Source organism: Manis pentadactyla, chromosome 4 (genome assembly GCF_030020395.1).
Source record: "Manis pentadactyla isolate mManPen7 chromosome 4, mManPen7.hap1, whole genome shotgun sequence".
In the NCBI taxonomy this organism is placed as follows: domain Eukaryota; kingdom Metazoa; phylum Chordata; class Mammalia; order Pholidota; family Manidae; genus Manis; species Manis pentadactyla.
Genome location: NC_080022.1, coordinates 28191126 through 28202500, shown reverse-complemented (window position 1 = coordinate 28202500; position 11375 = coordinate 28191126). Strand labels below are relative to the sequence as shown.

General features: G+C 51.7%; 1 protein-coding gene across 1 annotated transcript in view; it reads left to right on the top strand.

Moving 5' to 3' along the window:
• The window catches only part of GRIK3 (glutamate ionotropic receptor kainate type subunit 3), a 214602-nt gene that overhangs the window by 187588 nt on the left and 15639 nt on the right, over nt 1-11375 (top strand). The window contains exons 12-13 of the mRNA XM_036876576.2: nt 4678-4796; nt 7234-7451. Of these exons, the coding sequence (XP_036732471.1) occupies nt 4678-4796; nt 7234-7451 (337 nt within the window). The remainder of the gene's footprint in view (nt 1-4677; nt 4797-7233; nt 7452-11375) is intronic.

The window sequence follows — 11375 nt, the reverse complement described above, 5'->3', positions numbered from 1 at the left end:
CCACATCCTGCTGTGTCTGCCTCTCACCCCCTCCCTGAGGCTCAGATCCAAGCATTATCCCTCAGGGAAAATTCCATGGCCCATTGAGTGCAAATCCCCCAGTCCATACCCTGGTCTGTGTCCATGACTCAGTTCCATCCCAGATTCTATGGGCAGACTTGGAGAGGCTCAATCATTGCCCAGAGCTGTACCACCTAGGCCAGGCACCCAGTACAACACCACAAGTGTACTGGGTGACCTAGCAGGTGGCTTACAACTTGGAAAATAGACTGTGTCCATCCAATCCACAACAGCAGGAGGAACAGTGCCACAAACTCACACACCTGCCCACATGCAGACACTTGGCACGTGTACATACCTGCCTGTCTGTAGCACATGCTAGTGACACCCTTGTACATTTGGTTGTTTACTTGAGTAGACATAGCACATTCCTGATGGCAGAGGGTAGGAGAAGGTCACTAGGGGACAGGTTTAGCTCAGTGTTTACTGAGCACCTAATGTTTGCCAAGCACAATGCTCTGTACTTTCCAGCCATTATCTTGTTTAATTTTCACAGCCTCCCATGAAGGCATGACATCTAAGGCTCAGAAAGGCTCAGCACTGGCCAAAGCCAGCCTCGCAGTGGGTGACACATCCAACATTTGAGCTTAGGTCACCAAGTACTTTATTTGTGACCCACATTGCTGGCCACCTGGACATTTGTCCTCTACCTCTGCCTCAAGTTGGTGGCTCCCGGGCCCCGGGCCCTCTGCCCTCTGCCCCCTCCCTCCTGCCTGCAGCCCCCAGCCCCTGCCCGGGTTCTCTTCTCTAAATCCTCCTAAGGTGCAGACAGAGACGTCTCTGGAGAGGCAATTTGAGATCCAAGGACTTGGTATTTTGGCCTTTTTCTCTCCTGAATCTTCTTTGAAAGCCTTCCTCCCGCCCCGCCCTTTCACTCCCTCCTCCCACCCAGACAGAGACCAAAGGGAAGAATGTGAGAGATGACGCTGTCCTGCCTCCAAAGCCCTTTGTTGGCGGCTGGCCTGGCGCTGCCCGCCGGCTCGGCCCAGCCGGCAACCTGGCCTGCACAGAGAGGCCGTCATTGCACCTCTTGTCTCTAATGGTCTAACAAGCCTTTGAAAGTCAGGAGCCACTCTCCACTGCTCTCACCATAATTTTAGCGGCTCCAGCTGGCCTCTCAGCTCCCCACCCCCGCGCACACAGCACGAGCTTTTCCAGCATCAGCTCTGCTCCTTTGACGTGTGTCCCATCCCCCCTCCAATTCCGGGCCTTTCATCAGCTGCTGGCAGCCCAGCTTGCCTGCCCCGCCTACCTCGTGGCCAGGAGGGTAGGAGCTCCCTTCCCAAGCTTAGGCTGGGGAGACTTTCTGGAAGAGATGGAATTTCTGGAGCTGCTGGAATGACACGGGACACCTGCGGAGAGAGGAGGGGGACGAGGGTCATGGCCACGGAGCTGTGCATATCATCACAGTAGGATTGTCACATTGTGTAGAGCATTCGTGCAACATGGTTCACACCCATCCTGTCACATTCTTACAACAGTCCTGTGAGGTGGGTGTAATTATCCCCACTTTATGGAAGCAGAAACTGAGGCTCAGAGAGGTTAAGTCATTGCCCAAAGTCAGAAAGTTTTTTCTCGAAAAGTTGGACTTCAAACCAAGACCTGTTGACTTTAAATCAAGAGTGTCAGAACAGGGGCCTGCTGGGGCCAGGCAGGAAGCAGGAGGAGGTAAGGCAGGTGGCTGGTAGGCAGCAGGGGGCGGGAGGGATGGAGCAAACTGGAGGGCAAGCACCTGGCAGAAGGGGCAGCCACTGCTCAGCCCAGCAGCTCTGCTCAGGCCAGAATGCAGGGCCAGCTCTGCCCCTTGCAGCCACAAGCCATAAATCCAAGATCACCCATAAGCTTCAAAGGCCCCTACTTAACTGTCCCTTTCAGCTCCTCCTGTCTCCAGTGGCCATGGTGTTAGAATCTGGACCCTCTAACCTGCAGACTGCAGGATCACCATCACCTGACTGCCACCTCCACATCTGTAAAATGGGAGCCTACCGCACAGTCAGCCTGAAGGGGTAGAGAGGATCCAGACCTATTACGGCACTTGATAACCAAGAGGCCCATTCTAGAAGCAGTTATTTTTATCAAGACAAGCATTTCCACCTCTAGGAATTTATCCTGTTGAAAGTCACCACTGAGCCCTGCTTTTCAGTCTCCCCAGATCCAGAAAAGAAGCCTTCTCAGCGAAGTCCTAAAAGGCAAGACTGCCCTGTGGCATAGATAGCCATGGAGGTGTGTCCAAGGACGTTCCTTTCAGCGGTGTGTACAGCAGAGGGAATCAGGGACAGCCCAAGGGCCATCACTAGCAGAGCACTTAAAAATGTCTATGAAGTAGTTTATTGAGAATGAGGTAAATCTGGAAGAACTGATCCAGAAAGAGGTTGGTGATGTATTAGGTGAAAATCCAAGTTCTAGGGCAGTATTATGGTACAGTATGTCTTTTGTGTTAAAAAATATCATATATACCATACATTTGTACATGTGGGGGGGGGGTGTGGGTATGGGGGGTGGGGTGTTAAAGAAGTAGGACTGATGAGATTGCATCAGAAATAACCTTTGCAGGGTCTCTCACCCTTCCAGTGTGTTCAGAGGGGAAGTTCTGGCCCAAATCAAAGCTCTGCCAGGGCCTATCACTTTCTGCCTCACTGCCAGGTCGCAGAAACCCTAGGCCGCTCTCCAAACCACAAGCACCCTGTTTCCATTCCTAGATCAGAATGTTGAGTCCAGTAGAGTTCTCAACATTTCCACCTTCGTTCGCATAACAGATTGCTCCCTTCACCCCCATGCGGGCCCCCCGCCGTGCCTGTTGGGTGGCCCACTTCCCCGCTCTCCTGCTCCCCCAGCAGCCCACACCCCATGGCCTCTCCTGTTGTAGTCCCATTGCCCATCTGGTCCAGGGAACCCCTGTTGGCCCCACACCCTCAGACCTGGCCTTGTCTGGGCCTGCAGGCCAGTGCCATGCAGTGGTGACTCGCTCTCCCAGCTCCACCTTGGAAGCATGTATCGGCCCGGCCCCTGCCCTCCAGCCTTGGCAGGCAGCAGTCCATCACATTACAGAGCCACCACCTCGCTCCCCCAGAAGTCCTCTGAAGCCCCTCTCCCTAGACTTCCCGGGGAAGGCAGGGACCACGGAGCGCTGCTCTCCAAAGGCCTCCTCCAAACCCCTTCCCAGAAAAGCCTCTCATCTCTGCTCGCTTCATCCTTTATCTTTTCCTTGTGGATTTTCTGAGCTTCTAACCAGATCGTGTCCATTCCCTTTGAAAATCCCCATCTTGGTTTGAACCCTCACGGGGATTTCATATCTGTAGGATCTTCCTGCTTCACAGAAACAAATTTTTTGTCACATAAGCATCAGTAATCAATGTATCATTTATTAAAACTTTTAGAAAGGGGACAGAAAAGGAAAGTCACAACGTCACACTTAAAGTGCATCATATTTGAGAGAACAAATGTCCATTGGACGTGTCCCTCCTTCCAGGACCCTCATCTCAGCATCTGCCCCAGACCAGCCACCCCAGCCTCCCCAGGGGCTCTCCTGTCTGGTCCTCTACCTTCCTCCAACTTACATTTGCTCAGCTGGAACTCATGCGGTGACCACAGATCCCTCCAGTTATCAGGACTTCTCTTCCTTCCAAGGCAATAGGGGGAGGTTTTAAATAACAAGTTCTTTCCTGTCATACAGGCATTTGTATATTCAGAGAGAAAAAAAATCTAAAAAATTATATAGCACCTTGTTCCCTGGAGGAGTGAGATCACGGAGTACTTTCATGTTCTCATTATATTCTTCTACACTGTTTGAATATTTTATGAAGAGTGTGCTTTACTTTTTTTCCATTTTCGGTTTTTAAGTATACAAGTAATTCAAAAGCCCATTCCCATTTTTTGAAATTCATATAATACGCAGTTCAGGAAGCAACAAGTTTCCCTGGAATTCCTTCTGCCATTCTAACTCCCCTCCCTAAAGGCAAACGCTGATCAGTTTTAGATATACAGCCTTCCAGACTCTTTATATGCATTTATATATAAATGTAATAAAGAGGTGTATAGCTATGTCTACAAGAATCTATATAAATGTGATCATATACTCTTATTCTTATCACTTTTTTTTTTAACCAAACAATATGTGTTGAAGAGCTCTCTCTGTCACTACATCTAGAAGTATCTCGTTCTCTTCTAACAGCTGCATGGTATTTCCGAGTACGGTTGCAGTAGAATTTATTTAATCATTCCTCTATTGAAGGACGTTTAGGGTGTCTCCAGTTTTTCGCTATTACAAACAATGCTTTGATAAACACCCTCGTGCGCTTCCCTCTGTGCTCATGTATGAATGCTTTTCCTAGGATGGATAATGAGTCTCAGAATTGCTAGGTTGAAGGGCATGAGCACTTTTAATTTTAAGACATACTGCTGAATTACGTTTATAACCAGAAAAGAGCACTCACAATAAAGAACAAGCAAAATGGCCCTGATTTACCTTCCCTGCCTCGCCAGCAGAACAATGAGGAAACTGGTGCTCAAGTGGTCAGCGCATCGGTGTGGTCTAAAGGGCCAGCTGGAGGAGCATGGACACCACTCCCCTCCTGGCTGCCGTGGTTCGGCTTCACTGCACTCCTCTTCCTGCCACAGGTTCAGCCCTTACGAATGGTATGACGCTCACCCCTGCAACCCTGGCTCCGAGGTGGTAGAAAACAACTTCACTCTGTTTAACAGCTTCTGGTTCGGAATGGGATCCTTGATGCAGCAAGGTAAGTGCCCTCTCTGAGGGGGAGGGGGTGCATCTCCTCAAGGGGCTTCCTCTCCCGAGTCAGCAGAGCCACCCACCCCCCAGGGCAGCCTCAGATCTGAGCCATCAGAAACCGGGAGACGCCTGGATACTCAGATGTGCCCCCTCGCCCCGGGGCCCCACCCTCCACTACTACTATGGCTGGTCTGGCTCAGGGTCTGAAGCTAAAGCAGAGAAGCCGCCCGCACCCGTGGCATGCAGGGCTCATCCCCAGCCCCTCCTGCTCCAGCGGCAGTAGACATACAGTGTCCTGCTTGCTGGAGCTGACCCCACTGATGGCCTCACCACCACAGAATATGGCTGAGCAAAGTTGAGCTGAGGATGGGGGGAGACTGGAGGCAGGGAGGCTGGGTTGGGAGGCCACTACAGGAATGAGATGATGGGACCTGAATCAGGCCATGGCCATAGAAGTAGAGGAAAGAGATGGACTAAGAGAACTCCAGGGTTATTAGCAGGGATAGGACTTAGTGACCGCCTGGCTAGGGGACCCTGAGAGTAGGGAGGGTGATGTCTGAGCTAGGGACCATAGCCTGAGTGCATCAGAGATGGTATACACAGAAGGACGCTATTTTCTTACATCCTCTTGAGGGAAGGCTTGATATACTGCTCCTGACCCCAGGCTGGTGGCCCACCCTTTGGAAATGTCTGCAGCTGCTCAAATATCTCAGAAAGCAGAGCATCTGTGCTGGCTTCACCTGGGCTAGAGGCCGGGCACAGGGAGAGGGGCCCTCAGCTATGAAAGACCTCCAGGGAGAGCCCCACTCCAGCCCTGCTGGCCAGGAGCCACATGCTCATTGCTTCTGTATCCAGTCACACATCCAGAACCTCTCATCCTGGGGAAGGAGGGGAATGAGTGACTGCCTGTGTTAGGGTCCCACTGGGAGACAGTGGGTGACAAAGGGGCGAGGGGGAAAGGGGACCCAAGGGGCAAAGAGTTTCCCTCCCTTCACTCATCTGTGTGTGTCTTGAAGGTCCAGCACATCAGCCAATGCCAAATGAATGGGTGACTCACATTATCCCAGTGTGTCCCGAGAGCCCAGTGCATGTCAGGCCTGGTGCTGGGCCCTTGAATACAGGAGGAGGAGAGCTAAATCTGCCCCTGACCTGAGTGATCTCCCAGCCATGACAGAGGCCAGGGCGGGGGTTCAAGTCTGGGTAGGGATCCAACAGAGGCTGGCAGAGCTCACCAAGCACATAGCTAATAGAAGTTATTCTCCCTTTGGGGACAGCCCTAGCTGGGAGCAGTTGGGGGAGGGCGAGGCAGATGAGGCTAGGGGTGGCTGGTTGGCGAGGGAACCAGAGGAGGCCCCGTGATCTCCAGCAGCTGGGAAACTGGCAGGCAGCTTTCAAGGGAAGTCCCTCCTTCTGTCCAGCAATTAATGATTGTCCTGAAGCCTCACCTTCCTTCTTTGTGCATCATCTTTGTTCGGTGACAGCTGGGAAGGACCTAGAAGCCCCTCAAAGCAGTAACAGCTTCTCTTCTTCCAGCTCCTGCTGCTATTCAAAGCACTGGCCCCTGATGTATTCCCCATGAGATTTTGATTAGGAGGGAGAAAAATACTTGTGTATTTGAAAAACTCTCCCTTGAGTGACTCCTTTGAGGAAAAAAAAAAAGAAATCATCCATATCAAAGCAAACGCTTTTCAGATTGCAGGTCCAAATAATCTGGAAAGTTCAGGAGTCACTTGCTATTTAAATCTCTTGAAAGCTGCCTAGTTAATTACTTCAGTTGGAAGGTTTCATCTAAATTGTGCTGCACACCCAAGGTCGGGGAGGAAGAGTGATCTATCTCGGCAAAGAGCTTCAAAAAATGTTGATTTTTCTCATCCTGCAAAGCCCCACATAGCAATCTTGTATTTGTATACCACTTGTATTTCCAACACACTTTCTCTTCAAATTATATCATTGCAGCACCGTGGTATTGCTGGGAGGCTGGGGCAGAGGCAGGATGATTCTCGATGCTTTGCAGAGTCTCAGAGAGGGAAAGAGTCCAGCACAAGATCACACAGAGAGTCAGGAGCAGGATTCTCTAAAAAACCCAGGGGTTCCAACTCCCAGGTGCTCTGAAACGGGGCCACCTCATTGGCCCATAAATAGGCATCCGAGGGTCTGACGAAGCTGTGAAATGTTGTGCACGTGTGTGCTGTTCTAGAGCAGTTGTTCTTAAAGTTTAGCCGGCACCAGGACCACCTGGAGGGCTTATCAAACCCAGATTGTACCCCCGCGGGGGCTGGTTCAGTGGGTCCTGGGGCGGGTCTGAGGGGCTTCTGGACCAGGGACCACACTTTGAGAACCACTGGTCAGCTGGCATTCGGTTATCAGCGGAGCCATGGCCCTGAGGAACTGAGCAGCCCTAGAGCGGATGGCATCAGGGACCCCCGCCTCCTCCCTTCTCCCAGGGTCTGAGCTGATGCCCAAAGCCCTGTCCACGCGCATCATTGGTGGCATCTGGTGGTTCTTCACGCTCATCATCATCTCCTCCTACACGGCCAACCTGGCTGCCTTTCTGACCGTGGAGCGCATGGAATCGCCCATTGACTCTGCTGATGACCTGGCCAAGCAAACTAAAATCGAGTATGGGGCTGTCAAAGATGGGGCCACCATGACCTTCTTCAAGGTGAGACCCCCCTCCCTCCCATTGTAGCACCATGAGCTGACCCTCCCCAACCCTTCACTGTCCGTTCCTAACCCCATAGCCAAAGGGCTGGAAACCCCCAGGGCTCAGCCCGTCCCTGGTTGGGACCAGTTGACTTTAGGGGGCTGTGGTGATGTGGCCCCCTGCGATGGTCCCAGCACAGATACTAGAAGTTCCCATACCTGGGCCAAGCAGCATGAATGTGCTCTCTTTCTTTGAACCATCAGAGGGGGAGAGGGGGAGAGAGGAGGCTGGAGAAGGAGGAAGGAGAAACGTGGCCCAGACACACAAACAGGTCCACGGCCAGTGGGCTCCCTGGCCTTGGCTTGGGGTCTTAGCAGCATCCACCTCAACGAGGCCAGCCTGGGCTTGGGGGTGAGCTTTCCAGCCCTGACAGGGCAACAGGAGCACATTCTGCAAGGAAGGGGGGAGGCTTAAAAGTGGAGCAAGCTTTTACAAACGTTCCTTAGCGTGTTACACTCTTGGAACACTGGTATCCAGTTAAAGCCCCTGTCACCTGCTCAGGTTGCTGCTCTAATGGGGATCTGGCCGTGACTTTGCTGCTCCTTCTGCTTTGTAGCATGTTGGCCCAGTCTCCAGCATTTTTCCACTGACTAGCTGAGGGTTTAGGAGACTGGCTGACCTTGAGACTCAGTAGCTGTAAATGTTCTTCTGGAAAATAAAGCAATAATAGCAATAGTGATGACCACCAAGAGCTCAGGTGGGCTGGGCACCGTGCTAAATGCTTGGCCTCATTTAATCTTCATGACAAATCCTGTGAGTTAAGTACTGCAATTATTTCCACTTTCCGTGTGTGGACAGTGAGGCTCAGAGCAGTTGAGCAGGTTGTCTAGGAACCACAGCTGAAGGAGCCAGGTGTTGGCCCAGGCCTGCCTCCCTCCAAAGCCCATGGTTCTCAGGCTTGAGTGTGCATCCAGATTCCAGATCACCTGCAAGTCTTGGGAAAGCCCTGCTTGCTGGGCCCCATCCTTGGAGTTTCTAGTTCAGTAGGTCGGGTGGGGCTAAAAATGTGTATTTCTAACGTGTTCTCAGGTGCTAAGCTGCTGGTCTCACCTTGGAGAACCACTGCTCTAATGATTTCTCAGAAATGGTCAGGATCTGAACTTTACCTATTTATATTAGTCAATTGCTTTCCATCATTCTGGAAGCCTGGAGAATTCCTCTTTCCTCTGGGCCCTGGTTCTCCATCCCCCAACCCCCAAGCCTCCTTGCAGGCTAAGCCTCTGAGTGATGGACTGAGTCTCCAGGGAGGCTTGAGTGAGAAGATAAGGAAGGAGTTGGGTGGGAACGCTTTCTCCAGTACTATCCCCCACCCTGTCTCCCCTGAGTCCCTCCTTGAGGTTGGTGAAGAGAAAAGAGAGAGGACAAGGGCTCCCTCCTCCATGTTGCTGGTGCCACTGAGCAGTGGCAAATGTGGCCATCCTAAGAGGTCACTGCCACGTACTTAGACTGAGGGGAAGACAAACACATTGTCACAGGCACATTAGGTCTGTGTGTGTCCATGAGTGTAAGCATAATGTGAGTATGTGTATACACACATGCATGCCTATGGCAGTACACCATACATGAAGAGGTACACCACATATGTATGTATGTGTGTATGTATGTATGTATGTGAGCACAGTGTGCCCATGCACAAAGTCTGCCTTTGTGGGTGCATATGTGTCTTGGTGCTTGGACATGAGTGTTTGCATATATATCTGTGTGTACTGGTAAGCATATGTGTGCATGCATCTCTGTGATCTGGGCATGTGGATATGTGCATATGAGTGTATACAATTGTGTACCAGAGTGTCTACATTATGTGTGTCTTTCTGTCAGAATGTCCTCATGTCTCCTTGGGTGTGCCTAGAAAAGTGTGAGTGTGGGGGATAGCCCAGGCATGTATGTGTGTAACAGCTGGCATGCATGTGTATGATAGCTCCTGAGGCATGTGTGTGTGTGTGTGTGTGTGTGTGTGTACTAGCCCACATGTGTGTGTGTGCATGTGCACGTGCCCGCTTGTGCCTATCCCCAGGCTGCGGCCCAGCCCTTTGCCTGTGCCAGAACATCTCTCATGCATTACACATGAGCCCATCTCTAAGCAGGGCTCCCGATCAAAGGGAAGCGGCATAAATGAGCCTGGTGCAGGCTCATTGCCGCTGATTGGATGCCCTTGCCTCCCTCCATGCTAAGATGCTCAGATTGGCTTCCAAGAGCCTTGTCCCTGCTCCCCGCCGAGCCGCTGTCCTTGGCATCAAGCAGCACCTCCAGCAGCCCGAGCCACCCTCGTGCACCTTCCCTGCAAATGGTGCGGCCAGGAGGGCAGGAGAAGCCCACAGATGCTGCCCCTCAGCTGGGATGCTGGCGCTCAAGGACCCGTGCTCACAGGGCCTTCAGCCAGAAACAGCAACTCTGCATCCCGCTGCAGAACCAACTCCACTTTCTTGCTCTCCTGAACACCAATTAATTCCTCTTGATGTCTGGCCACATTATCTCCTGCTTTAATTCAAGTGAAGCTCTTCTCACCCAGATCCTTCCGTTGGTAACAGCAGTGAAACTGTTATGTAGGCAGAAAAGAGCTGGATGTGGACACATTAACTCCGCCTCAGCTGAGAAGCTCAACGCATATCACCCACCCAGAAGTTCCCCCAGACAAACACACTCATTCTCCCGGCCCCCTAACCTCTGCCCTCTACCCCATGCCCTCCACAGCTGGGCTTCCCCTGGGCCAGGTGGCAGCCTCCTGAGCTAGAAGGAAACCTGAGTTTAACCTGGAGAAGCAGAAGCCCAAAGAGGCTGGGTGATTTTTCCAGGTTCACACAGCAGATGAATGGTGGAAGCAGGACATAGGATCAGATATTCCGTCTGCACACGCAGTGCCCTCTCCCATACCACTCTGGGGTCTTCCTCTGGAGGGGTGGTCCTGAGTGAATACGGCGAGGCAGGTGTTAGAGCTGAACAGGGTTCAGCTCCAGGAGTCGCCAGAGGATATCTAGGAGGCACTGGCAAAGTCAACCATAACAGCAACATTTACTGAGCACTTACTAGGTGTCAGGCAACTTTCCAAGCATGTTACCTGTATCCACTCATATCATTAACCCTACCTCAGGGGATGAGCCAGAAATGCATCACCCACCCAGCAAGTCTAAAAGGTAGAGGCTATTTCATCATCTCCATTATACACAGGACAGAAATAAGGCTCAAAGAGTACCCTGAGCTAACACTGACCTGCCTCGCGTCACACAGATAGTGAAATGCAGAACCCAGCCCGGCTGGCTCTAGTGCCTCTGCTCCTTGTCACTATGTCCATATCACTTCTCTAAGGAGGCCCCCTCAGTCCAGGAGTCACTTAGGGAAGCAGCCAGTCAGCTGAGCCATATCTGCAGCCTAGAACAGAGATGTCACATTGTAATCACTCAGGGAATACACATTGCTAACTTGAAGGATGGAACTAAAAGACAGCAGGAGCAAGTGGAGCAAACTCAGGAGACTGTGCTGAGGACAGGAACTGAGTAGGTGACACCCCTGAATGTCCCAGACTGCAGGACAGATGAACTTCATTTCCGTGGCTAGAATGTGTCCCTGCTTAGGCTGCAAACCGTCTTAAAAAGCCCTCCTGGCTGAGAGTAGAACTCGAGGGACAGAACCTGTAACCATCCAAAGAGGGCAACAGCAGGAAGCAGGAAGTTGTGCTCTCTGGGGGCCCCTCACCCCAGCCGGGAGACACGTGGCTAGAGGCAGAGCCCTCATTCCAAAGGAAATTTCATTTAAAGAGTTGTCAGGGAGCAGCAGACATCACAAACAGCATCTCCTGTGTTGTCTTCCCTCCGTCTTGGAAGATAAAAATTAATTAGGAGATGAAAAAGGAAGGCTTTGAAAGCACTGTTTGGCTGTAAAACGTAG